Raw genomic sequence first — 27,922 nt, forward strand, 5'->3', positions numbered from 1 at the left:
CGACCGATTATGATTTTTCAACGCCGATACCGGTACCGATTATTGGGGGGGGGGGGGTGATATGTGTGTGTATATATATATATATATATATATATATATATATATATATATATATATATATATATACACACACACACAGCTCTGAAGTGACAACGATACTGAAGAGTCTGCTTAGGAGACAAATACTCTCAACTGTTTGAATAATAAAAATTGAGTTTAAGTTACCTGTGATGTATGCTGAAAACAAAAACTGTAATTTCTATATGCAGGAAATCCTATTTTAATAATGGGCATGGTAAGTGCGAGTCATATTTCCCATGACACCTTCTAGCAAAATCTGAAAAGCGGTTTCTTCATTTATTCCATAGGATATTTTTAGATTAACTTAAAATAAGGTCTGTGTTTGGTTTAGGCTTACACCACTTTGCCAATTTTATAACTGTGTAGATATCCATAGGATATAACTGATCAATATAAGCGAAGATACATTTTTTTGTGGAGTGGATTTATGAAAATATGTTGATAAATGTTATCTAGTGAGATTTATCAAAACGCCGAGGCGGTTTAAGCACAAAACACAGACCTTATTTGAAGTAAATCAAGACATTCTCTATGGAAGACATGAACGGTAAAATAACGAAGGTATCCCTTTCAAGTTCAGCCGCAAGTTATTACAGGAATTATGACGCGTCGACTATTTCTCTCTAAACCATATACCTTTGACTATTACGAGCCTGCTGCTGCCTACCACCGCTCAGTCAGACTGCTCTATCAAATATCAAATCATAGACTTAACTATAATATAATAAACCTTAGGTCATTAATATGGTCAAATCCGGAAACTATCATCTCGAAAACATTATTCTTTCAGTGACATACGGAACCGTTCCGTACTTTATCTAACGGGTGGCATCCATAAGTCTAAATATTCCTGTTACATCGCACAACCTACAATGTTATTTCATAGTTCCGTAAAATTCTGGCAAATTAGTTAGCATCGAGGCAGATTCTGTATACCCTGATTCTGCGTGCAACGAACGCAAGAGAACTGACACAATTTCACCTGGTTAATATTGCCTGCTAACCTGGATTTCTTTTAGCTAAATATGCAGGTTTAAAAATATATACTTCTGTGTATTGATTTTAAGAAAGGCATTGATGTTTATGGTTAGGTACAGTCGTGCAACGATTGTGCTTTTTTTCGCAAATGTGCTTTTGTTAAATCATCCCCGTTTGGCGAAGTCTGCTGTCTTTGTTAGGAAGAAATAGTCTTCACAGTTCGCAACAAGCCAGGCGGCCCAAACTGCTGCATATACCCTGACTCTGTTTGCAAGAGAAGTGACACATTTTCCCTAGCTAAAAGAAATTCATGTTAGCAGGCAATATTAACTAAATATGCAGGTTTAAAAATATATACTTGTGTATTGATTTTAAGAAAGACATTGATGTTTATGGTTAGGTACACGTCGGAGCAAAGACAGTCCTTTTTCGCGAATGCGCACCACATCGATTATATGCAAAGCAGGACAGGCTAGATAAACTAGTAATATCATCAACCATGTGTCGTTAACTAGTGTTTATGATTGATTGATTGTTTTTTTATAAGATAAGTTTAATGCTAGCTAGCAACTTACCTTGGCAACGTAAAGCAGGTGGTTAGAGCGTTGGGCTAGTTAACGTAAGGTTGCATCCCCAAGCTGACAAGGTAAAAATCTGTCATTCTGCCCCTGAACAAGGCAGTTAACCCACCGTTCCTAGGCCGTCATTGAAAATAAGAATGTGTTCTTTAACTGACTTGACTAGTTAAATAAAGGTTAAAAAAATGTTTTTTTAAAGCATACAGTTTTGTTTTTTTTTATCGGCAAATCGGTGGCCAAAAATACCGATTACCGATTGTTATGAAAACTTGAAATCGGCCCTAATTAATTGGCCATTCCGATTAATTGGTCGACCTCTACTAACATGTATTCAATTAGGGGTGTGAATGCTTATGTAAATTAAATAAACTCAGCAAAAAAAAGAAACGTCCCTTTTTCAGGACCCTGTCTTTCAAAGATAATTTGTAAAAATCCAAATAACTTCACAGATCTTCATTGTAAAGGGTTTAAATACTGTTTCCCATGCTTGTTCAATGAACCATAAACAATTAGTGAACATGTACCTGTGGAACGGTCATTAAGACACTAACAGCTTACAGACGGTAGGCAATTAAGGTCACAGTTATGAAAACTTAGGACACTAAAGAGGCCTTTCTACTGACTCTGAAAAACACCAAAAGAAAGATGCCCAGGGTCCCTGCTCATCTGTGTGAACGTGCCTTAGGCATGCTGCAAGGAGGCATGAGGACTGCAGATGTGGCCAGGGCAATACATTGCAATGTCCGTACTGTGAGACGCCTAAGATAGCGCTACAGGGAGACAGGACGGACAGCTGATCGTCCTCGCAGTAGCAGACCACGTGTAACAACACCTGCACAGGATCGGTGCATCCGAACATCACACCTGCGAGACAGGTACAGGATGACAACAACAACTGCCCGAGTAACACCAGGAAAGCACAATCCCTCTATCAGTGCTCAGACTGTCCGCAATAGGCTGAGAGAGGCTGGACTAAGGGCTTGTAGGCCTGTTGTATGGCAGGTCCTCACCAGACATCACCGGCAACAACGTCGCCTATGGGCACAAACCCATAGTTGCTGGACCAGACAGGACTGGCAAAAAGTGCTCTTCACTGACGAGTCGCGGTTTTTTCTAACCAGGGGTGATGGTCGGATTTGCGTTTATCTTCAAAGGAATGAGCATTACACCGAGGCCTGTACTCAGGAGCAGGATCTATTTGGAGGTGGAGGGTCCTTCATGGTCTGGGGTGGTGTGTCACAGCATCATCGGACTGAGCTTGTTGTCATTGCAGGCAATCTCAACGCTGTGCGTTACAGGGAAGACATCCTCCTCCCTCATGTGGTACCCTTCCTGCAGGCTCATCCTGACATGATCCCCCAGCAAGACAATGCCACCAGCCATTCTGCTCATTCTGTGCATGATTTCCTGCAAGACAGGAATGTCAGTGTTCTGCCATGGCCAGGGAAGAGCCCGGATCTCAATCCATGAGTCCATGAAGAGAAGATGCACTGCAGTGCTTAATGCAGCTGATGGCCACACCAGATACTGGCTGTTACTGTTGATTTTGACCCCCCTTCCCCCCTTTGTTCAGGGACACATTATTCCATGTTTGTTAGTCACATGTCTGTGGAACTTGTAAAGTTTATGTCTCAGTTGTTGAATCTTATGTTCATACAAATATTTACACATGTTAAGTTTGATGAAAATAAACGCAGTTGACAGTGAGTTGGCGTTTCTTTTTTGCTGAGTTTATTTCTATATTTAATTTTCAGTAAATTTGAAAAAGATGTATAAAACATGTTTTTCTCTTTGTCATTATGGTGTATAGTGTGTAGATGTGTAATCCATTTTGAATTTAGGCTGTAAAACAACAAAATGTGGAATAAGTAGAGTATGAATACTTTCTGAAGGTACTGTGTACACAAGGCATGCTTGGTAGAGCATCCCGGTCCTTATGTCTTCCAATTTTTCGATTTTCAACAGAGAGAAAAATAACAGCTTGTCTCAGCTCGCCTTATGACGCAGCGGAGAAAATTGCTTTGCCTTGGTGGCTTCATGGAATGGCTTTTGTCATTGAAGTGTGTTTTGAACAGAGAACTTTAAATGATTCAAACGAGGGGCATGGGGGTGCAAGGTAATTGGAGTACATTACTGTGCTTACCTTGACACAGACACAATGTCCTGCAGTCCAGCACCTAAGGGCTTTGCCTGGTCAATGCTCTCCCGGTCTCCTTCCACTGCCACGCCTCACATTTCCCAGGGGGCTGTGCCTGAGGCTCAGAGATAAGGGTAGGCCCATTTACATGTGCGCCAGCGTAAGTAAGTATCTCTCCAGAACAGGCGGGTGAGACAGGCTGCTGGGTGCATATGTCGTGTGGCTCGCTGACACCATCACCCAGGCAGAGACACGCACACACACACACACACACACACACACACACACACACACACACACACACACACACACACACACACACACACACACACACACACACACACACACACACACACACACACACACTATAAAGACGCTTACACACATAGACAGATTCCAAGCACAAAGAGACTGCCACACACACACTACAAAGAGCCTCGCTTACACACACAGATCATTTCAATCATACAGAGACTGCACACACAGTCACAGAATCACAAGGAGAGATGAGAGTGCAAGCACAGACTACAAGTACACAGAGACTACACACACACACACACTCTGCAAGGCACAAACATGCCCCGTGCGCTAGAAGTGCGGTAGTCTTGGAGGAGACAGGGTGGCAAATGGATGTTGGATCAGAGAGGCCATGGCGTGAAGCCAGCCTCCCCTGCAGCTCCCAGCCCCCCTCTGTGCCACATCTCTCTTGGACTCAGGGAGGTGGCATATGTGCGTTCCTAATAGCACCCATTCCCTAAATAGTGCACTACATAGGGAATAGGGTGCCCTTTGGGACACAGATATGATGTGCAGTTTGTGTTGCATTTCCCCCCTCCCCTGGTTGTTGCTCAATGTTAAAAGGGGCGGCACATGGCCAAGGAGCCTATCCAGTGGAAGCCTACATTAAAGGGAATGAGTAATGGTGAACGAGGGGCTCAAACAGCTCATGCTGATATCCATTGGAACACCAATGGAATAAACGTGTGGGAATATATTGGACTGATTCTAAGGGAGGTCATTGGTACATGGGGTGCAAAGTCCATTGCTGATCGGTCTGATTTGATCTACTTCTCAACATTCCAATGACATGTTTCATGGTAAACTTCATTTTGTATGTATTCTAAGACAAGACTGTCAAGCCAAACTCTGTGAAATCCACCGAGTCAGTAATTTTTAATACCACAGATACAGTGCATTTGGGAAAGTATTCAGACCCCTTGTCTTTTTCAAGGGGTCTAAAATGTATGAAATTATTATTATTCCTACACACAATACTCCACAAAGAAAAACAGTTTATTTGAAATTTGTGCAAATTTAAAAAAAACTAAACAACCTTATTTAAAAAAACTTAAATACTTACGGAATTGTCCGTAGAGCTCAGAGACAGGATTGTGTCGAGGCGCAGATCTGGGGAGGGGTACCAAAATATTTCTGCAGCATTGAAGGTCCCCAAGAAGACAGTGGTCTCCATCATTCTTAAATGGAAGAAGTTTGGAACCACCAAGACTCTTCTTAAAGCTTTCCACCTTCTCCTGCGGTCCCATAGATGTGGATGGGGGGTGCTCCCTCTGTTTTTTCCTGAAGTCCACGATCAGCTCCTTTGTGTTGTTGACATTGGGTGAGAGGTTATTTTCCTGACACCACTCTCCCAGGTCCCTGTAGGCTGTCTCGTCGTTGTTGGTAGTCAGGCCTTCTACTGTTGTGTCGTCTGCAAACGTGATGATTGAGTTGGAGGCGTGCATGACCACGCAGTCATGAGTAAACAGCGAGAACACGAGGGGGCTGAGCACGTATCCTTGTGGGGCCCCTGTGTTGAGGATCAGCGAAGTGGTGTTGTTTCCTACCTTCACCAACTGGTGGCGGCCCGTCAAGAAGTCCAGGACCCAGTTGCACTGGGTGGGGTTTAGACCCAGGGCCCCAAGCTTAATGATTAGCTTGGAGGGTAATCTGGTGCTGAGTTATAGTCAATGAACAGCATTCTTACATACAGTTGAAGTTGGAAGTTTACATACACCTCAACCAAATACATTTAAACTCAGTTTTTCACAGTTCCTGACATTTAATCCTCGTAAGAAATTGCCTGTCTTAGGATCACCACTTTATTTTCAGAATTTGAAATGTCAGAATAATAGCAGAGAAGTATTTATTTCAGCTTTTATTTCTTTCATCACATTCCCAGTGGGTCAGAAGTCTACATACACTCAATTAGTATTTGGTAGCATTGCCTTTAAATTGTTTAACTTGGGTCAAACGTTTCGGATAGCCTTCCACAAGCTTCCCACAATAAGTTGGGTGAATTTTGGCCCATTCCTCCTGACAGAGCTGGAGTAACTGAGTCAGGTTTGTAGGCCTCCTTGTTCGCACACGGTTTTTAGTTCTGCCCACACATTTTCTATAGGTTTGAGGTCAGGGCTTTGTGATGGCAACTCCAATACCTTGACTTTGTTGTCCTTAAGCCATTTTGCCACAACTATGGAAGTATGCTTGGGGTCATTGTCCACTTGGAAGACCCATTTGCCCATTGGCCCATTTGCCCATTGAGGTCAGGGCTTTGTGATGGCCACTCCAATACCTTGAATTTGTTGTCCTTAAGCCATTGTCCATTTGGAAGACCCATTTCCGACCAAGCTTTAACTTCCTGACTGATGTCTTGAGATGTTGCTTCAATATATCCACATAATTTTCCACCCTCATGATGCCATCTATTTTGTGAAGTACACCAGTCCCTCCTGTAGCAAAGCACCCCCACAACATGATGCTGCAACCCCACGGTTGGGATGGCGTTCTTCGGCTTGCAAGCATCCCCCTTTTTCCTCCAAACATAACGATGGTCATTATGGTCAAACAGTTCTATTTTTGTTTCATCAGACCAGAGGACATTTGTCAAAAAAGTATGATCTTTGTCCCCATGTGCAGTTGCAAACCGTAGTCTGGCTTTTTTATGGCGGTTTTGGAGCAGTGGCTTCTTCCTTGCTGAGCGGCCTTTCTGGGCTAGCAGCTTTGTGAGGGTTAACACGCTTAAATGTCTTATTCACGTCGGCCACGGAGAACGGGAGCCCACAGTCCTTTGTAGCTGGCTGCATCGGTGGCGCAGTGTTATCCTCAAAGCAGGTGAAAAAAGGTGTTTAGCTTATCCGCAAGCGAGACGTCGGTATTCCGCGTTGACAGGTTCTCCCTTTGTAGTCCGCGATTGTCTATAGACCCTGCCACATAGGTCTGTTGTCTGAGCCATTGAATTGTGACTCCACTTTGTCTCTGTACTGACATTTTGCCTGTTTGATTGTGTTACGGAGGGAATAACTACACTGTTTGTATTCAGCAATATTCCCAGTCACCTTGCCATGTTTAAATACGGTGGTACGCACTTTCAGTCTTGCGCAAATGCTGTCATTTATCCATTGTTTCTGGTTTGGGTAGATTTTAATAGTCACAGTGGGTACAACATACCCGGAACCTATCGTCGATATTATTGTTCGAGGCTACCCAGAACATATCCCTGTCCGCCTGATCAAAACAATCTTGAAGCATAGATTCCGATTGGTCAGACTAGCGCTCAATTGTCCATAGCACGATTACTTCGTGTTTTAGTTTCTGCCTATAGGAAGGAAGGATCAAAATGGAGTTGTCATCAGATTTTCCGAAGGGAGGGCTGGGGAGGGCATTGTAGTCATTTCGAGTGCTACAACCAATGTGTTAGTCGAACTTCGGTAGTGTTTTCCTCAGATTATTTTTGTTAAAATACCTGGCTACAATAAATGCGGCCTCAGGATATGTGGTTTCCAGTTTGCATAAAGTTTGTTGAGGGCCGTCGTGATATCGGCTTGAGGGGGAATATACACGGCTGTGACTAACTGAAGAGAATTCTCTTGGGAGGTAATACGGACAGCATTTGATTGTGAGGTATTCTTGGTCGGGTGAACAAAAGGACTTTAGTTTCTGTATGTTATCTCAATCACACCATGAGTAGTTAATTATGAAACATACACCCCTGCGCTCCTTCTTCCCGGAGATATATTTATTCCTGTCAGCATGATGAACTGAGAACCCAACTGGCTGTACGGACAAAGACAGTATATCCAGAGAGAGCCATGTTTCCATGAAACAGAGTATGTTACAATCCCTGATGTCTCTGGAAGGAAATACTCGCCCTGAGCTCGTCAACTTTATTATCCAGAGACTGAACATGTGCGTGCCTCCTGAGTCGGACTTGGAGTCCACTCCGAATACCTCTTCTTCACCTGCGGTGCTTTGGATCAGCCTCTGGAATCAGTTCAATTGCCCTGGGGGTAATTGAAAAGAAGAAAAAAAAAGTCGTATTCCTGGTCGTAATGCTGGTGAGTTACCGCCTCTCTGATGTCCAAACGTTCTTTCCGGTTGAATGTAATAACACACATAATTTTCTGGGCTAATAGTGTACGAAATAACACATAAAAAAACAAAATACTGCAAAGTTGCCTAGGGGCTAGAAGCGCGGCTGCCCTATCTTTCGGCAACACCTTTTCAAAGAAGATTTCCGAATGGACTGTATGAGTGCTGCAATACTCATGCTTGATTAACCTGACTTTTCCCATATTGATGTCTATCCTTGGGTTGAGTATTAGCTGAGTGGTTGCTGCCTTCAATGGTCGCCGGCAAGATGAATGCTGCCTTTAAACAGATTTTGTCACCAGAATTACTCAATAGAATTACTCACATCAGAGACTTCAACTCACTCATTCGCTCTCTACAGCCACCTCCCCATAGCATAATCAATTAATCAAAAAATGGTGCTTGCCTCGCCACAAGTAGCGGTGAAGTTGTCCAAATATGGCCACTTTTCGAATAGAGGCGTAATGTAGATTTGGTGTAGTGATTAGCTGGATGTGACCCATTGTATGTGTATTTCCTAAGTGGTGACAGGTTTCGAACCATTTTGATTACCCTCTATTGAGGGGTGACAAGGTTAGCTAGCAAACCTAGCATGGTGAATGCTAAGTATGTATCATGAAAATGTGAGCAGTTTGAACATTGTTTATGTAAAGGCAACAAATTATTGATAAGGTAAAATAAAGATTTGCTTGTCAGACCTTTTATAAGAGAAACTAGAAACACGTTTCTGTATTGCAGTTGCATACAGTTGCGTATTCAGCTAAACTGAATGTCAGGGTATTGCCACTGTTCCTGAAAATGTTGGTTTTAAGCAATTCACCACCTCTCGTTAGTGAAATGCCTCTCTCTATTCCTCGGGCATCTCAACCTGAGTTGGCCTTTCCATCCTCCAAGCAATATCACTGTTGATATTTTCCTCCACCTGTATTCTGATGCAGCTGCACTCCAACCCCATAGCAGGCTAGGGTAAAGCCCCCATGACAGCTCTGACCAAACACGTTTCTCTATTTTTTTCCAAAGGACCCTCAGTGGATGTTCCCTTGGCCTCCCTTGGACCGAGGTCATTATGTGAGGCTGATTTAATTGAGAATACATTTGAGAAGCTGGAGCCCCTTATTATTGATGTCTGCCAGCTCACTGGGGCAGATTTGTTATGGATATTTCCTATGCCCTCCCATGCTCTCTAATGGCTATTTAGTGCCGCAGCCTCTCAGCTCTGTGAGAGAGCCATGACCCCCTTACCGTTTTATTGAAGTTATTAAAGCCCAATAGACAATCAAGAGACCCAGGGTAAAAACAGCCATGAAATAGCTGATTGGAATCTCTCTCCCTCGCGCTTCATGTCTGCCTTCTAGCCTAGAATAAAAATGTGGCTGTGTAGGGTGAAAAAAGTGAGTTTCTGAAGGCATCGTTGTGTTTCCAGACAAGTGCACCATGGAGAGATTCCCATAGGATACAGTGTTGTGGTGGGTCTCCTGGAATCCTAATACTCCCTTGTGTTGAGCAGCCATTTTTGCCATCAGATGGTATGCTTACCGCTATAATAAGATCAAAAGATGGCACTATCAAATCTACATCTATTCTTACTAATAAAAACCGGCAACACAGCAGCTAGCCACCCTAGTGCTTTTGATTTTGTTCTCTATGCCTCGTTCTCTATGCGTAACAATTGATGCTAAGCTGATCCCTCATCTCAGCAGCTGTTCCTCCAGAACTTTAAGACAACACATAACGAGCCATGCGGGGTGGACTTCTCCCTCTGTGGCTCCACACTGTGTGCCCACTAAGCCCCTGTTTGGACTGTGTGTTGTCAGAGTAGGGGAGCCCTGTGTACGGCAGACAGCCGATTGGAACAGACAGCCATGTTCCAGCAGAAGTCCCCAGACTTCGGGCTCGGCATGCCATTATTGTGCCAAGGAGTCCCTCAGGGCATGATATGTGGTGTTTAGGATCAGGACAAGGGGGCCAGGTGTTCTGGGAGTTGGGGGTGGTATGTGGAGAAATGGAACGGAGGAGTAGAAATGTGGTATAGGAGTGCCACTCTTTTCATTGGTGGCTAATGCTGAGGCTAGCTACTGCTACTATGCTACTATACTGGCCTACATACTGATATGAGAGTATGTCATATGGCCATATTAGTTGAAGTATTGACATTAAACAAGATATTGTATAATCAAGCTGTATAATTTGGGAATGAAATTAAATTTACCAGCCACCATACTATATTGGCGTATATTAGAGGTGATTTTATGTGACCTTTCAAAGTATGTGAAACTCAACCATATGTACTAAACAGCATTCGTTTTTCACCCCTTTAGGTTAATAAAGTTTAATCTCGTATTTAAAGGGATCCAGTTTGGCATCCAAAGTCATTACACCAACATTAATGTCAATGCTTTTAAATTCTAACACTCAACTGAAAGTAATCCTTTTATCCAATCACATGAGTTTCGATATACAGCTCAGCTGTGATGCCAGATACTATGAGGATCGCACACATGGCAAATATTCCGAAAGTATGCTGTGAATTGCATCTGGGGAAATGTATAGGGTTTTGCAGCAGTAGGCTAAGACAAGATTTCCGTGACCCAAGCCCTTCTCCGTCTAACATTTGGACACTTCAATCTTTAATACCAAAGCAGATGCTAAACACAAGAGAGAAGTCTTCATTTATTTTCAGCACACAACTCTTACAGTGGGAGAGAACGTTGCTTTATTCTCTTCCTGGCTTTTTTCAATAGAAAATTAAGTCTCTCAAATATTTTGCCAAGAGACACAAGTGACAGAACTCATTTCCCTACAAATTGGTACACATTATTTAATAATTTGCCTGGTTCACGGCATCATTTGTTCCCATGGCAACTGATTGGTGGGCCTGTTCCCTTCCATGAGAAATGAATGATTTTACATTCATTTGTTATAATGGAGATTTGATAGAATAGCCCCAGTCACTGGTTAATTTTGAACGTTTTCTTTCTTACCCTCATTTTCTTGAAAAACCCAAATACGAAGCTCGCTTTGAAGTGGAATATACAGTGCCTTCAGAATGTATTCAGACCCCTTGACTTTTTCCACATGTTGTCAGGCTAACATGTTTTTCCGCATCAATCTACACGCAATACCCCATAAATGACAAAGCCAACACAGGTTTTTAGAAATGTTTGCTAATTTATATATCACCCAATATCACATTTACATAAGTATTTCGACCCTATTCAGTTCTTTGTTGAAGCACCTTCCGCAGTCATTACAGCATTGATTCCTCTTGGGTATGAAGCTACAAGCTTGGTGCACGTGTATTTGGGGAGTTTTTCCCATTCTTCTCTGCAGATCCTCTCAAGCTCCGTCAGGTTGGATGGGGAGCGTTCCTGCACAGCTATTTTCAGGTCACTCCAGAGATGTTCGACTGGGTCTAAGTCCGGGCTCTGGCTGGGCCACTCAAGGACATTCAGAGACTTGTCCCGAAGCCACTCCTGCAATATCTTGGCTGTGTGCTTAGGTTTGTTGTCCTGTTGGAAGGCGAACCTCCGCCCCAGTCTGAGGTCCTGATCTCTCTGGAGCAGGTTTTCATCAAGGATTTCTTTGTACTTTTCCCCGTTCATCTTTTCCCTCGATCCTGACTATTCTCCTAGTCCCTGCCGCTGAAAAACATGCTGCCACCACCATGCTTCACCGTAGGGGATGGTGCCAGGTTTCCTCCAGACATGATGCTTGTCATTCAGGCCAAAGAGTTCAACCCTGTTTTCATCAGACCAGAGAATCTTGTTTCTCATGGCCTGATAGTCTTTAGATGCCTTTTGGCAAACTCCAAGCAGCTGTCATGTGCCTTTTCCTGAGGAGTGGCTTCCGTCTGGCCACTCTACCATAAAGGCCTGATTGGTGGAGTGCTGCAGAGATGGTTGTCCTTCTGGAAGGTTCTCATTTCCCCAGAGGAACTCTAGAGCTCTATCAGAGTGGTTAGTGGGTTCTTGGTCACCTCCCTGACCAATGCCCTTCTCCCCAATTGCTCAGTTTGGCCGGGCGGCCAGCTCTAGGAGCCTTGGTGGTTCCAAACTTCTTCCATTTAAGAATGATGGAGGCCACTGTGTGTTTTGGGACCTTCAATGCTGCAAAACATTTTTTGGTACCCTTTTAAAGATCTGCACCTCAACACAATCCTGTTTCTGAGCTCTACTGATAATTCCTTCGACCTCATGGCTTGTTTTTGCTCTGGCATCCAATGTCAGCTGTGGGACCTTTATATAGACATTTACCGCAGGTGGACTTCAATGAAGTTGTAGAAACATCTCAAGGATGATCAATGGAAACAGGTTGCACCTGAACTCAATTTCGAGTCTCATAGCAAAGGGTCTGAATACTTATGTCAATAAGGTATATTTGTTTTTTATGTTTTATACATCTGCAAAAATTTCTAAAACCTGTTTTTGCTTTGTCGTTAAGTGGTATTGTGTGTAGATTGCTAAGGATTTTAATGTATTTAATCCATTTTAGAATTATGCTGCAACGTAACAAAATGTGGAAAAAGTCAAAGGGTCTGAATACTTTCTGAATGCACTGTAATTTGTCGTGATTTCATGTCAATGGTTTATTTTCATGTCAATGGCTTTGAAATGCTATTGTTGGCTTCAATTGCCTTAGAAAGATGATGTGTCAATGCCTTGGGCATTGTGTCACACTACCTCTCTGACAAATAATACCCCACCAATAATAGTCCAGGGGGGGGGGGGAAATACCAAATGTGCTAGGCCTGCCTGGCACAGTCAGCAGGCTCAGCTCAGGGTTAGGTTTTGTCCTTAGTTGCTCTGCCCTGTCTCATGTAGGAGGGAGAGAAAGAGGAGAGTGAGATCGAGAGAGTTTTACGCTGCTTTTATAAAAGCCTGGTTGCACAAAATAATGCTTTCTTCCATTTCAGCAAACTTGCTGTAAAAACCACATGGCCCTGAGCGTGTGAAAGGTACATGTTCCCTCATCAGCCATGATGCCTCGTGATCTGGTCTGAGCCCTTGATGTAACATGGATTGCAAATTGTCACGGCAACGACGACGGGTTAGGGCACTCTTCCAGCTCAGCGATCTAGGTATTCCATGGCTTTCTTTTTTTAAAGAGGGGGTGGTGTCATTGTCACCCCTGTCAATGTTTTATTTTTTATTTTTTTCAGAGGCGTCATGCCCATAGAGGGCACAGGGGCACGTGCCCCTCAGATTTGTCCTGTTTAAAAAAAGATCATTGTTTGTTGTTTCTCTGTAATACTACAAGCCACCTAGCAATTTTATGAAATTGGCTTTAGCTAGCCCCGATAGGTTTCCAATCTCCCAACATAATTACCTACCAAGAAGCCATTTCAGGCTATCAATCAAGTTACAGTAGCTTGTCTAACTATCGTAGCTGGCATGCCTGCTGGCAAGGTTGGTAGACTTTACAAAAGCAAGCAATTACTAAATGTACTGAATAACACTTACATTCCTTTCAATATTTTACCCAGATCTTAGCAGAGATGCAGAGAAGTATTTTGTTTCTTAAAAAAAAAAAACTGTCAGGAAGATAGACAGCTCAAGAGGTATGCTTAGATATGCAGAAAAATAAACAGATTTTTTACACATAGATTTAAGTATAATGATTATGGCATACTTTGTGCCCCCTTAGGATTTTGGGGTGGAACCCTGACTGGGTTCGTGTGTGTGTGTGTGTGTGGTGTGTGTGTGTGTGTGTGTGTGTGTGTGTGTGTGTGTGTGTGTGTGTGTGTGTGTGTTGGAGTGGAATAACCTCTTGAAATGCAATCCAAGTCATTCCGCAGCCCTCACCTAATGCACCAGGCCTTGAGTGATTTTGCTGAGTTTTACTATCCCGCATTGTTTTTATTAGTTATTGCACACGCTTGATGTTTTACAGTTTGATGGCCAGTGATCGTTATCATTATCAGGGTCAGTTACAATACCGATCAACTGCGCTGCCTCCATGTTACGCTTCATTTGGCTTAGCCGCTCCCACTTTACAAACCATCTTCCATCGTTTTCAAAAATGAAGTTATATGGGAGGTGTATAACCTAGATCCCATATTGACTTTGAAACCCAGAGCTCAGCACATTTTGCTTTGATTGTAGATGGAGACCTCATTTGAGGCAGTCTGGATGTGTTTATTTTGATTTAAAAAAAGGCCATCCTGGACAACGACTGTCCAAATTCACTATGGGCGTGTAATCGCTGGCCAGGGGAACCAACCAACCAATATGCAGACAGATATATCTCCCTACGCTGTTGCTCTCCTCCTCCAACTCCAAGAGTGGTGAACTGGATAGCGCTGCCTCCTAATCAGCGTTAAACTCAATGCACAGTCATTTGGATCAGTGAGGGAGGGTTAAGAGAGGGAGGAGGGTAAGAAAGGGAGCAGATGGAGGGAGCTGAAGCAGAGCGATTTAACAGCAGCCTGGGGAAATAGATTAAGGCGAGGTTGCAGTGAGGACAGGTCGGAGTATATTAAACAGTGGCACATTTCCACCTGGAGTTAAGGCGGAGGTCGCGGGGAGTAATGGTAACATGCCATTTGGAAGCACGCTGCAGTGCTACTGGTTAGCTTTATTTCCTTTCAACATTTTTTGTATCTTTGTTTTTTGTGGAGAGATGCTTAATGACTTAGGTGATGTTGATTTTTTTTTTTTTACACATTTATCGAGACATTGCCCAAACTGAGTATCATTTGTTGATAAATCACCTGGCTATGTGGGTCTGAAGCACCTGCCCGAAGTCTAGAAATGGGAAAAAGATGAACACAGTCCAGATAGGGTATATGGCAAACTAGCGATTGTCCTTTTGAATCCAGCTTGAAATCGCAGCATATCTTATCATGTGAGGATCACATTTTGCATTTATTAACACCAAAACCCCACCCAATATAACTTTAACACCTTCCCCACCCAGTATGTCTCTCATAGCCCCACTTCGGCATCCCCCTTTCTCCCAGTGAGCAGAGGGCCACCTGGTGGCTTCTTCGTGGTATTGCACTTCCACAACACCCATATAGTAGAACTAGGAGTCTGAGAGTCTGTGTTGCAGGGCAGTAAAGGAGGAGGTTGCGCCAGTGAGTAGCTGTCTTCTCCATTTACTGTCTATAAGGATGACTGCTCTCCATTTCACTGGGGAGATATGAAAATGCAATTATCTTTATAGGTGCTGGTCAATACAGGCCATGACTGCTACATGATGGTTTATCAGGGCACCCGACATAGTAGGTTAGTGAGACGAATTACCTATATCTACAGAGCCCCTGATTAGACAGACAAGCCCCCAGCAATATCTAGTAAAAGTTTAATTGAACAGCTATGTGTTGGAAGTAATTTATTGAAGAGGATAGACATTGAGTGAGGAAGGAGCAAGGGGGCGAGGGGGTGAAGGAGGAAGGGAATCGTGCATGGGAGTAGAAAGGGGAGGTATGGTTGACAGAACAGTGTGAACATAATGAGAGATGGTGCGTGAGAGAAAAGGATGAAAAGAGGGTTCCTTTGGAGAACAGAACTGGCCCACTCACAGCAGCAACAGCAGCATGAGGCATCACTGTTTAGAAGCTCTGGGTTTGCGTTAGGAAGCCGTGTGCTCGCCGATCCCCACTGTTATCATCTTGTGTAATCGTTCAATCAATTGGTGGGAGTTGTTTTTCTCTTTTAGTTAAAATTTTTGTACCGGACGCTTTAAGATGTATGTGGGGCCTTCCAAAAACAAGCTGACCCAAATCGAGGGATTGTCCCTTTTGTCCTCTTGTTTCCTTACTCTGTCAGTCCATCCCAGGTCTCCTGTATTTCCTCTGACATTCAATGAGCACTGGATATAATCTGATATTTCGTTGATCTTTAGAAGTGCTCAAAATGACATTTATCTCGCCATCAAATTAATATGGCGCTAATGTTTATTTCCTGTTGGCAAGAGGGGTCGAGAGATGAGACGCCGCATCAAGACGGATGGAGAAGCTCTCTGAACCGCATAACAATAATAGAATTCTCCCCGGCACTTAATCTCACACTGCTTCCTGTGTAATCGTCAAGGCTCCCCCGCCCTGAAAATCATTTTACCATGTCAAGTGTATTGGTATTCAGATTCCTCACAGAGAGTAACCGAGTATCCAATCACAATGTGACAACTTGTTTTGTTCTGGCAGCATTCATATATGTGCAAATGTCTCCTCTCTCTCTCTCTCTCTCTCTCTCTCTCTCTCTCTCTCTCTCTCTCTCTCTCTCTCTCTCTCTCTCTCTCTCTCTCTCGTGAACTCTGAACATTTCAGCAACTTGGTTTCAGAGAAGCCCTGATTTTCTTGTTCTCTGCGTCTGTTGGCAGCGCTCAGTTCCACTTGCCTTATCAAATAAATTGGAGAGCGGCTTTTTCCCGATTGCCTCCACAGAAAGGTTCTGGCTCACCCGAGGGTCTTCTGCTCATGGCTCCGGCTGATGGGAAAACTACTTAGAATAATTGTTTTCCAGGAGGACGGATTCCCAGCCACCGTTGTCCCTACCACCGTCATGCAGTGCCTGTGTGTGTGTATCTATGGTTTGTGTGTGTGTGTGCATAAGTGTTTGTGTGTGCAGATAGCTGCATGCATCAGTGCCATCAGGGTGTGTGTTTGTGTGCCTGAGTGTGTGCACCTGCATGTTTGTGTGTGTGTGTGCGTATGTGTGTGTGCAGATGGCTGCATTTGCATCAGTGCCATCAGGGCACAGATAATGGAGTCTCCACTTGAGGGAAACGCATCAGCCTCACTACTTAAAGATAAGACAGGAGCCGTACCTGCTCTCTCAACCCCTCCTCCCTCCCAGGCAGCCTCTGTTTTGGGTACTGTAATTGCATTTCATTGTAAGTAGTCAGGAGCCATATTTGACTTGTCGTGATTGTTATGAGGCAGCTCTACATCTTCTCTGTTTTGGTTTTCTACACTTTTTCTCACTGCCTATTTGGTTTGTGGAAACTACTTAACCCTGCCATGACCGCTAGATGAGTCAAAACAAGGGGCCAGGTGTAAAGCTGATCAAATTAAGTGCAAGCTTTTATCAGCTCAAATAATCAGGATAACTTAAAAGTTGTTTTGCATTTTGAGATTGGTAGTTGGATAGTTACGAATACAAACATGATCGTCATTATTCGGTTAACCTTTCCTGCTTTTGTCAAAACAGTTTCTCTTTTTCGGCTCCTTTTGCCCTCGCCGCAGATTAATACACTTTACGCATGCTCATGTGGAGCCCTATCAGATCGACAGTTATACGCTCCTATACTCTGCATCTTCGAAGAGCCCCAAGAAAACATATTATACGTGCCTTTGGTCCATTTCTCCTCAGATGATTTGTCAGATTAGTGTAAATCCTGACTGTCGGGTCATCCCTCGCTGTCCACGTCCCTTATCGTCTATTGTTTTAGCGAGAGATTACTGAAAATACTGATAATTCCCGACCCGTGGCGGCTGCCCCTTCACGTGGCCTAGGCTGGCCACTTGGTTTACCGTCAGAGGAGCGAGCGTCAGCAGTGTGACAAGTGCATCCAATCTTTTTGGGGTGCCAGGCATCTCTTTGCAAAGCGAACATCTGTCCTGATGGCTGCCCGCTGCCAATTATGGCAGAATGTCCACATGGCTAGAGAGGGAGGTTGACACAGCCTCGTATTGATGTTCCTCTCATATTCCCACAATAATGAGCAGGAGGCATGCGCTGCTCCCCCGAGGCGATGCAAAAACTTAGGTCTCTCTCTTGCTCTCTCTATCTCTTTAGTCAACTTTGTGCCTGATGAGACTTTACTTTTGATATAATGTACAGGTACGAGGGATATCAGAAAGGACTATGGTCAACATTGTATTTTATGCCGAACAGTGAGTCTCAAGGTCCGGCATACACAATATCTGAGATCACAATTCAATAAATAACTACTCATGAACTACTTGTGGACCTTCAATGAACCCCTGTTGAATGGTGCCTTTGTGTAAAAGGTTATTTACTAGTCTCTTGTGATATTTTCTACAGCAGTTCACTAGCAGCGCACCTTGTAAACATAATCCATGGTTGTGGCAGTTTTTAAATAATAGCTCTGTCAGTGCAATTCATGGCTTATGTGGAGTGGCACCGGAATATGTTTGAGCCTCACATTACATCAAACTCGGACTCCCGAGTGGCGCAGCGGTCTAAGGCACTGCATCTCAGTGCAAGAGGAATCACTACAGTCCCTGGTTCCAATCCAGGCTGTATCGCATCCTACCGTGATTGGGAGTCCCATAGGGCGGCGCACAATTGGCCCAGCATCGTCTGGGTTTGGCTGGGGAAGGCCGTCATTGTAAATAAGAATGTGTTCTTAACTGACTTACCTAGTTAAATAACATTTTTAAAAAGCTGCCAATTCAAGGGTGCAAAGTCCTGGAAACATATAATAAGGTTTCGCAAGCTTCCTTGAACATATCATGGCGAGCTGTTATGTCACGGATTGACTCACGTCACGTGAAATGGGCACTGCATCAAGCACAGGGCCAAGGACAAGCATACATTGATAGCCAAATAATATATTGTCATGGAATGGGAATTTGTTTTGACTGCAGAACTCCAAGTGGAGAAATTGTCTGTAACGTGGCCTATCAGAAAAACTAATGGAGCTTCAGTCAACAGAATGAGTGGAAAAAGGCTTTGCTGACCAGATTTAGTTGTTGAAGAGGCCCTGTTTTTACAGTAGAGCAAAAGGGAGTGCAGATTATGCCTTTGAGACGTTCTAGTGCTGACATTTTAGTTCCTATTTATTAACTTTTTTGCCTGCGTTTGCTCATCGAGGTCTGCCGAGGGTACCGACGTGAAAGCCCAACGTTGGCCTCCCAACGGTGGCAAATCACTTTATCTGTGAGCTGTTGTCACCGCCAACATGGTCAAATGTTTGTTTTTGTCACTCCCCACCACAACATGCTACCTCTAGCAACTGCCAAAAAACTGATGTGCAATCTGTGAGTGGTCTCTAAACAAAGGATTTGTTGTGAATGCTGGATAATTTCACACACAGGAGAGTTGTGTCTGGGAGAGCCTGAAAACGGGGAAGGAAAGTGAGGGAAGAGGCAGATATGGCTGGATTGGGCACTAGACTCGAACCTAAAGAACAATCAACAGTGTTTCTATTAATATTTTAGTTTCCAGTTAAAACCTTCTCTTTGCTGTAATTTGACTTGTGTAAATGTGAAGAATAAACATAGTGTAACGGGCTATCTGGATTAATACTGCCTATAAGCCATGGATTCAGATGGCTTGAAACCACATTAACAACCAAGTCTTGGTGTTGACTCCTTGCCAACTTTGAACAGTTAGAGTCCCACTGTGTTCTGTCTTGTTTACCGGGAGGTGGTCTGCTCATCATAGCTTGGTACTGAAGGTGACACTTGGAGCTGGGCTAGATCTTTAGAGCCGTCTTCTTTCATCTGAACCAAACCAATCCAACTCTGTTTGTGGGTTTACTGTTTGGAAAGGGCACACTCCAGGTGTGCACCGTTCCTCCACACAGATTCACTCCCTAGGGAAAGATGCGTGCGATAACTGCGTACAGAGATTCAAATCTTGCCTTGCACCTTCAGAGATTTCCCATTTGAAAATGAAGGTGTTTTTTCAGAGGGCAGTCAGCAGCGTAGAGCGGGAGATAAGAGTAAACCTAGGCCTCATTGAAAAACAGGGAGCTGCAGCCTCTCTTGGTCATGGTCCAGTCATCAGTTGAGTGCAGAGGGAGCAGACAGTTCAAAGGCAAAGGGAGGGGGTGCAGAGGGAGCAGGCAGTTCAAAGGCAAAGGGAGGGAGTTCAAAGGCAAAGGGAGGGAGTGCAAAGGGAGCAGGCAGTTCAAAGGGAGGGAGCGTTTGAAACCAGTTGGGGGTTACGCCGGCAGAAAGATTCACCCCCTCAATGAATTTGCTGTCACCCTTTTTACATTTTTGGTCAGCCTTGGGGTGGCAGGTAGCCTAGTGGTTAGAGCGTTGGGCCAGTAACTGAAAGGTTGCTAGATCAAATCCCCAAGGTAACAATCTGTCATTCTGCCCCTGAACAAGGGGCTGTCATTGAAAATAAGAATTTGTTCTTAACTGACTTGCCTAGTTAAATAAAATAAAATGTATATATGATTACAAGAGCCTGGAGAAATATGGTCAGAATTCTGATGTATAGGTCGCAGAACAACCTGCCAGGCATACTGCTGACTCTTATCCTCTCCAAGTTGCACAAATGGGAAGGAGTTTGCTGTTTTGACAAGCCTTAACTGTACGCATCATCATGTTATGTTAATTAGTTACCATCAAACCTCTGGAAAACACACAATTTGGTTCACAGCTGTGTCTTCCACTGCACTGCAACAAAGATATGAGTCAATTCTGTATCAGATGTGAACATTGCCAGTTGCAGGTTTTTGATTTGCGATCCCCTCTGATGTCTCCTTGGCTCGAACATTCTAATTTTCCCAGCATGCCCCTCTTAAGAACATATCCCTGCCAGCCAGGTTTTCTTCCTTCTCTTTTCCTCCGGCTCTTCAGCTGCAAGGCTCTGTACTGATTGTCAAACCTCGAAGCTGTTTACTTGGAGTGATAAACAAGATAGATATTGGGAGTGCTCGAGATGATTGTTGAGATTGCTGTTCATGATCCAGAGGCAAGGAGCACCTGTCACTCAATATAGTTGCTTTCCGTTGCATAGAGCCATCGCTGGATTGTTGTGTTTGAAGGTGTTAACCACACTCTTTGACAATCTGAGAAATGTATTCAAGACTAGATGGATGAAGAGCTATGCACCAATCCACGTTAGCTAAATGTGCTAAACAAGATGATTCTCCATAGGTTACATACAAGGTTACATACAACAGTTAATTAAAACACAGTGAGGGTTAAAGAGAAGTCATTTCTTAAATGCTCTTTCAGAGTTTGTGTTTGCACTCAATACATTTTAGCTATATGGCCTTGAAGGATTAGGAGCATTTAGAGCTAACCGCTCTTGTTTAGCAGTCATCCACTTCAGCGCAGTGCTTAATAGAAGTTGCCATGGCAGACGGCATCTGTGTGGAATTAATAAATAATAGTAGTGTCTTAGCCGAAGTAGTTCACACAGGCTCCTCCATTTTCCTCTATCAGAGCTACAAAGCTGGCGAGAGTATTACAGAATCAGTGCTTATTACTAGTCACAGCTGAACCTTTCTGATTTGCTACGCTCACTCATTACTCGGCTTTGTGCGAGTGCTAGGGCAAGCTCAATTCACATTCCTCATACCCTCTCATTTATATGGGGGAATTAATCAGAGTCACTGAAATGGATCATAGTCTTAAAAACCGTTGTGCAGTACAATATTTAGGCTCTCTCAAAAGATTATGGAGCAAAAGAATATGGAGTGGATTTTTATCATTTTCCTGATGCTTAATATACAGTTGGCTGATTGAGAAATACTCTCAAGTGCAATAGCCTTTGTCTTTAGATAAGATATATCACCATATTGTCCATATACATCAGCGGTCACCAACCTTTTCGGAGTCGAGGTCACTTTCGGAGTCAAAAAGCAAGCGGAGATCTACCGCTCAGATTATTGTTTTTAACATGACTTAAAAAATGTAAGCCTATGCAACATTAACCTAATAAAAATACTTCTGTAGGAATTATGTTTGTGCAGTAAGCTTAACCTGATGGTGAAACTTGAGTCGCACCAGGTTTTTTATGCCTAATGCACAAATTCATGTTGTTCCTATGACCAGAGATGGTGAAATATTCCTCGATATAAAAATAGACACAACAAGCTGCTAATAATAAAAATTAATGCCTACTGATATATTCATTGTAGCTGCAGTGCTGGTTGTAGCGCGAGTGGGAGTAGGGAGAAGCACATTTTATGTTTTGCAAAAGTGTTGAATAAAAACAGTGTTGACAGTGCTGAATAAAAACATGAACTCGCTCTTTGCTGTATTGTTTCACAATCTCTCTCTGGTTATGGTTTAAAAGTTATGAAATCTCATGTAGGCTAGTATCAAACTTTTCTGTTGGGTTGTGGAAGCTGTAGGCTCAGTGATTTAAGCTATCCGATTGGCCAGTGCAGTAGGCGCACTTGATTTAGCTTGCTTCAGCTCCCTTCAGACAAATGAAATGGTTCAAAATGGGAAAACTTTGCCTACCCGGTATGCAGGGCTTCTGAATCAAGTGCATCTACCTCCAACAGCACAAGGAGCGCAAGGCTTTATCGTTGACTATTCTACAGAAATGTTTAGTGATTGACTAGGAATGCCGTGATCGACCGGTTGGTGACCACTGATCTACATTAACTTTCAATGATTGATCTTCTGAAATTGTATTTGCCCCAATGTAATACAGTGCACATGGTGGAACTATAGTATAAAAACAAACCGACAGCCTCTGACCTCGCAGATAAATCATGAACTGTTCATAAAGTTGATTTATTCCTTTTATCTGTCGATTACAGGGTCAAGGCGAAGAAAGGGGTGAATCTTCTGCAAACCAAGTCAAAGAATGCCCAGTGGACTGTGGACTGGGAGGTGCAGTCCGGGGCAAAGCATTCCATCACCACCATCAACGTGAACAAGAACAAAGGAGTACAAGCCGGGTAAGTCAACAGCCTTAGGACTAAACACAAAACATCTAACTTAAACACCACAGAGTGAGTAAGGTGGTCGTGCCCAGCACACCGGTAAAAACTTTAAGATGGTTTGTTCATTGAAAGACGATACGAGACATCTTCAAAACGTCCTACTTACAATAGACCTATTTGCAATATACTGTAGATATGGATCCAGTTTAGGGTAGCTGTCCAAAAACCTTTGGATATGCTCTGTTAAATGAATTGCTTAAATACAAAGCCATAAAAATATATTTAGATAAGGTATGATACGCATAAAAGATATGCTTACACCAATGATTTCAAAAATGTTCCCTGCTTGGCAGAAAGCTGATTGGTGGACCACTAAATTAAACTGTAGTTTTCAAATGCATGCTTTTTACAGCTTGATAATCAAAATCAGTGATGGATCCATTTTATGTGTAGACAAAACCAATAGAAAAATGCCAAAATGATATGTACAGTTTAACTTTAATATGTTGCTGCATTACAGTGCCATGGAGATGGGATTCTGTCATTGCCAAAAATGGCAGCAATATCTTTGCCTGTCACTGGGCAAAGGTACCCATGATTATATCAAATTTTATTTGTCACATGCGCCGAATACAACAGGTGTAGGTAGACCTTACCATGAAATTCTTACTTACAAGCCCTTAACCAACAATGCAGTTTTAAGAAAATAGTGTTAAGAAAAGATTTACAAAATAATCTAAAGTAGAAAAAAAGGATATGGGGGTACCGGTATCGAGTCAATGTCCGGGGGTACAGGTTAGTTGAGGTAATTTGTACATGTAGGTAGGGGTAAAGTGACTATGCATAGATATTAAACAGCGAGTAGAAGCAGTGTAAAAACAAAGGGGGGGGGGGGGGGGGGGGTCAATGCAAATAGTCTGGGTGGCCATTTGATTAATTGTTCAGCAGCCTTATGGCTTGGGGTAGAAGCTGTTAAGGAGCCTTTTGGACCCAGACTTGGTGCTCCGTTACCGCTTGCCGTGCAGTAGCAGAGGGAATTGTTTATGACTTGGGTGACTGGAGTCTGACAATTTTTTTGGGCCTTCCTATGGCACCGCCTAGTATATAGGTCCTGGATGGCAGGAAGCTTGGCCCCAGTGATGAACTACCCTCTGTATCGCCTTACGGTCTGATGCCGAGCAGTTGCCATACCAGGCGGTGATGCAACCGGTCACGATGCTCTCAGTGGTGCAGCTGTATAACTTTTTGAGGATCTGGGTAACCATGCCAAAACTTTTCAGTCCCCTGAGGGGGATAAATCGTTCTTCGCGACTTTCTTGGTGTGTTTGGACAATGATAGTGTTGTGTCTGGAATATCATTAAATGTGATGACTGTTATTTTATCAAATCAATTCTCTATGTGTAATTATTATTACGTGATTAAACTAATCATGTAAACTTTAATTAACTAGGAAGGCACCACGGGAAAATGTTTATGGAGTCTCTATTTCCTGAATCGACTCTTCAGAAATTGACATATCTTATCGATTAGTCTTCTATTGATGTATCGTTATTACCTCATCAGTTCTCATTACTGAATGTCGCAAACCCTTGGATATCTGCACGAACCCTAGCCTAAATGATGAATCAGCAATATACAAATTGGCTTAATTATTTATTTACTAACTAAATAATCACAGAAATACATAACAAACAAACAGTAGATATTGGTTACTAACACAATGCATTGATAAGTCCCTAGTGGGCTAAACCGGTATGACTGCTTGCTAGACAATTGAAAGGGGTAGAGCTACAAAAGAGCAGGAGAGACAAAATGGATTGACAACTCACAGTTGATAAGTACAGTTGATGTCGGAGGTTTAGATACACATAGGTTGTAGTCATTAAAACTCGTTTTTCAACCACTCCACACATTTCTTGTTAACAAACTATAGTTTTGGCAAGTCGGTTAGGACATCTACATTGTGCATGACACAAGTAATTTTTCCAACAATTGTTTACAGACAGATTATTTCACTTATAATTCACTGTATCACAATTCCAGTGGGTCAGAAGTTTACATTCACTAAGTTGACTGTGCCTTTAAACAGCTTGGAACATTCCAGAAAAGAGTATGCAAGTATAAACACAATGGGACGACGCAGCTCTCATACCGCTCAGGAAGGAAACACATTCTATCTCCTAGAGATGAACGTACTTTGGTGTGAAAAGTACAAATCAATCCCAGAACAACAGCAAAGAACCTTGTGAAGAAGCTGGAGGAAACACGTACCAAAGTATCTATATCCACAGTAAAACGAGTCCTATATCAACATAACCTGAAAGGCCGCTCAGCAAGGAAGAAGCCACTGCTCCAAAACCACAATAAAAAAAGCCAGACTACTGTTTGCAACTGCACATGGGGACAAAGATCGTACTTTTTGGAGAAATGTCCTCTGGTCTGATGAAACAAAAATAGAACTGTTTGGCCATAATGACCATCGTTATGTTTGGAGGAAAAAGGGGGATGCTTGCAAGCCGAAGAACACCATCCTAACCGTGAAGTACAGGGGTGGCAGCATCATGTTGTGGGGGTGCTTTGCTGCAGGAGGGACTGGTGCACTTCACAAAATAGATGGCATCATGAGGATTGAAAATTACGTAGATATATTGAAGCATCACCTCAAGACATCAGTCTGGAAGTTAAAGCTTGGTCGCAATGGGTCTTCCAAGTGGACAATGACCCCAAGCATACTTCCATAGTTGTGGCAAAATGGCTTAAGGACAACAAAGTCAAGGTATTGGAGTTGCCATCACAAAGCCCTGACCTCAAACCTATAGAAAATGTGTGGGCAGAACTGAAAAAGCGTGTGCGAGCAAGGAGGCCTACAAACCTGACTCAGTTACTCCAGCTCTGTCAAGAGGAATGGGCCAAAATTCACCCAACTTATTGTGGGAAGCTTGTGGAAGGCTATCCGAAACGTTTGACCCAAGTTAAACAATTTAAAGGCAATGCTACCAAATACTAATTGAGTGTATGTAGACTTCTGACCCACTGGGAATGTAATGAAAGAAATAAAAGCTGAAATAAATCATTCTCTCTACTATTATTCTGATATTTCACATTCTTAAAATGAATTGGTGATCCTAACTGACCTAAGACAGGGCATTTTTACTCTGATTAAATGTCAGGAATTGTGAAAAACCTTAGCCAAATACATTTAATCTTCCGAATACAACTGTATATTCATTGAAATGCTAATCCTTTGCACATGAATGGCCACTCATTCGAGAATAAATGCAATGTATATATTTGCGCCCATATGTCGTTGTTGTCTTCTCTGTGAGAATCGCCGGCCCATCTGCTGGAGAGTCAGTTCATCAGAGTCTCTGTTTAACTTCCCCAGAGGTCATAATGTCTTTTGTAGTTGTTGCTTTCTCAGCGGCTCTGGATAGTGTCTGTTGTAATGGATACGTCAGGCATACAGATGGTTGTTGCATAGAATAGATGCTTCCGTGGTTGTTCTCGTACTAAACTTTCGTAATTTCCAGCTGCAGACTAGTAGTTATACGTCTAGGATTTGCTCTTGTTCTGTAGTGATCGATTAGTCTCAGAGTTGAACCATTTCCAGCCGTGTAGCCAAAACTACAGCTATATGGTCTTTGACGCTACATTTCAACATGTAGCGTCAGCTCCATATTTCCTGGTCTAATGGCCTATAGAATTGAAGCCATTCCAACATTGGGACTCCTTCCCGGCATTCTCTGACTTCATGTACATTTTCTAGGAAGTGGTTTTACACACTTCTGAGAAAAGAGCAGTCCATGATGCCGACGTAATGTCTATGCTGACGTGGGTGTGGCCATTGGTTTGGTTAACTTCATATGAAAACCCATGTTTTCTCATTCAGAAGGTTAACATCACATTACATCTTTTCACAAATAGTTCCATGTTTAATCACATACGTTTCACAATATTTAGATGTGAACCCCATAATTATGAAGTGTACACAACCAAAGACACAGTAATGAATGTTTCCTGTCTTTCATGAGGTCACCAAATGAAACACACTCGTCATGACTGCCCCTTAACTTGTTATGGATAGGGGGCAGTATTTTCACGGCCGGATAAAAAACGTACCCGATTTAATCTGATTATTACTCCTGCCCAGAAACTAGAATATGCATATAATTATTAGCTTTGGATAGAAAACACTCCAAAGTTTCTAAAACTGTTTGAATGTTGTCTGTGAGTATAACAGAACTCATTTGGCAGGCCAAAACCTGAGAAGATTCCAAACAGGAAGTGCCCTCTCTGACTATTTCTTGGCCTTCTTGATCATCTCTATCCAAAACAGGGGATCTCTGCTGTAACGTGACATTTTCTAACGCTCCCATAGGCTCTCAGAAGGCGCCAGAACGTTGAATGATGACTTTGCAGGCCATGGCTGAAAAACAGAAGCGCATTTGGACAGTGGTCGATCTGAGAACAATGAGACTGGGGGCGCGTGCACGAGACGACTCCATGTTTTTATTTTTTCGTCTTTGAACGAAAACAGGGTTTCCCGTCGGAATATTATCGCTTTTTCATGAGAAAAATCGCATAAAAATTGATTTTAAACAGCGTTTGACATGCTTCGAAGTACGGTAATGGAATATTTTGAAATTATTTGTCATGAAACGCGCCGGGCGCGTCACCCTTCTTTACCCTTCGGATAGTGTCTTGAACGCACGAACAAAACGCCGCTATTTGGATAAAACTATGGATTATTTGGAACCAAACCAACATTTGTTATTGAAGTAGAAGTCCTGGGAGTGCATTCTGACAAAGAACAGCAAAGGTAATCCAATTTTTCTTATAGTAAATCTGAGTTTGGTGAGGGCCAAACATGGTGGGCGTCAAAATAGCTAGCCATGATGGCCGGGCTATCTACTCAGAATATTGCAAAATGTGCTTTCACCGAAAAGCTATTTTAAAATCGGACACCGCGATTGCATAAAGGAGTTCTGTATCTATAATTCTTAAAATAATTGTTATGTTTTTTGTGAACGTTTATCGTGAGTAATTTAGTAAATTCACCGGAAGTGTTCGGTGGGAATGCTAGTTCTGAACGTCACATGCTAATGTAAAAAGCTGGTTTTTGATATAAATATGAACTTGATTGAACAAAACATGCATGTATTGTATAACATAATGTCCTAGGATTGTCATCTGATGAAGATCATCAAAGGTTAGTGCTGCATTTAG

At 42.8% G+C, this 27,922-nt stretch overlaps 1 protein-coding gene across 2 annotated transcripts in view; it reads left to right on the forward strand.

Moving 5' to 3' along the window:
• Positions 1–27,922, forward strand: part of LOC106567556 (transmembrane protein 132E) — a 383,196-nt gene that overhangs the window by 302,176 nt on the left and 53,098 nt on the right. For both annotated transcript variants that reach the window (XM_014137017.3, XM_014137016.3), the window contains exon 3: positions 22,570–22,710. In XM_014137017.3, the coding sequence (XP_013992492.1) occupies positions 22,570–22,710 (141 nt within the window). The remainder of the gene's footprint in view (positions 1–22,569; positions 22,711–27,922) is intronic.

Source organism: Salmo salar, chromosome 13, assembly GCF_965601325.2.
Source record: "Salmo salar chromosome 13, fSalSal1, whole genome shotgun sequence".
Classification (NCBI taxonomy): Eukaryota; Metazoa; Chordata; class Actinopteri; order Salmoniformes; family Salmonidae; genus Salmo; species Salmo salar.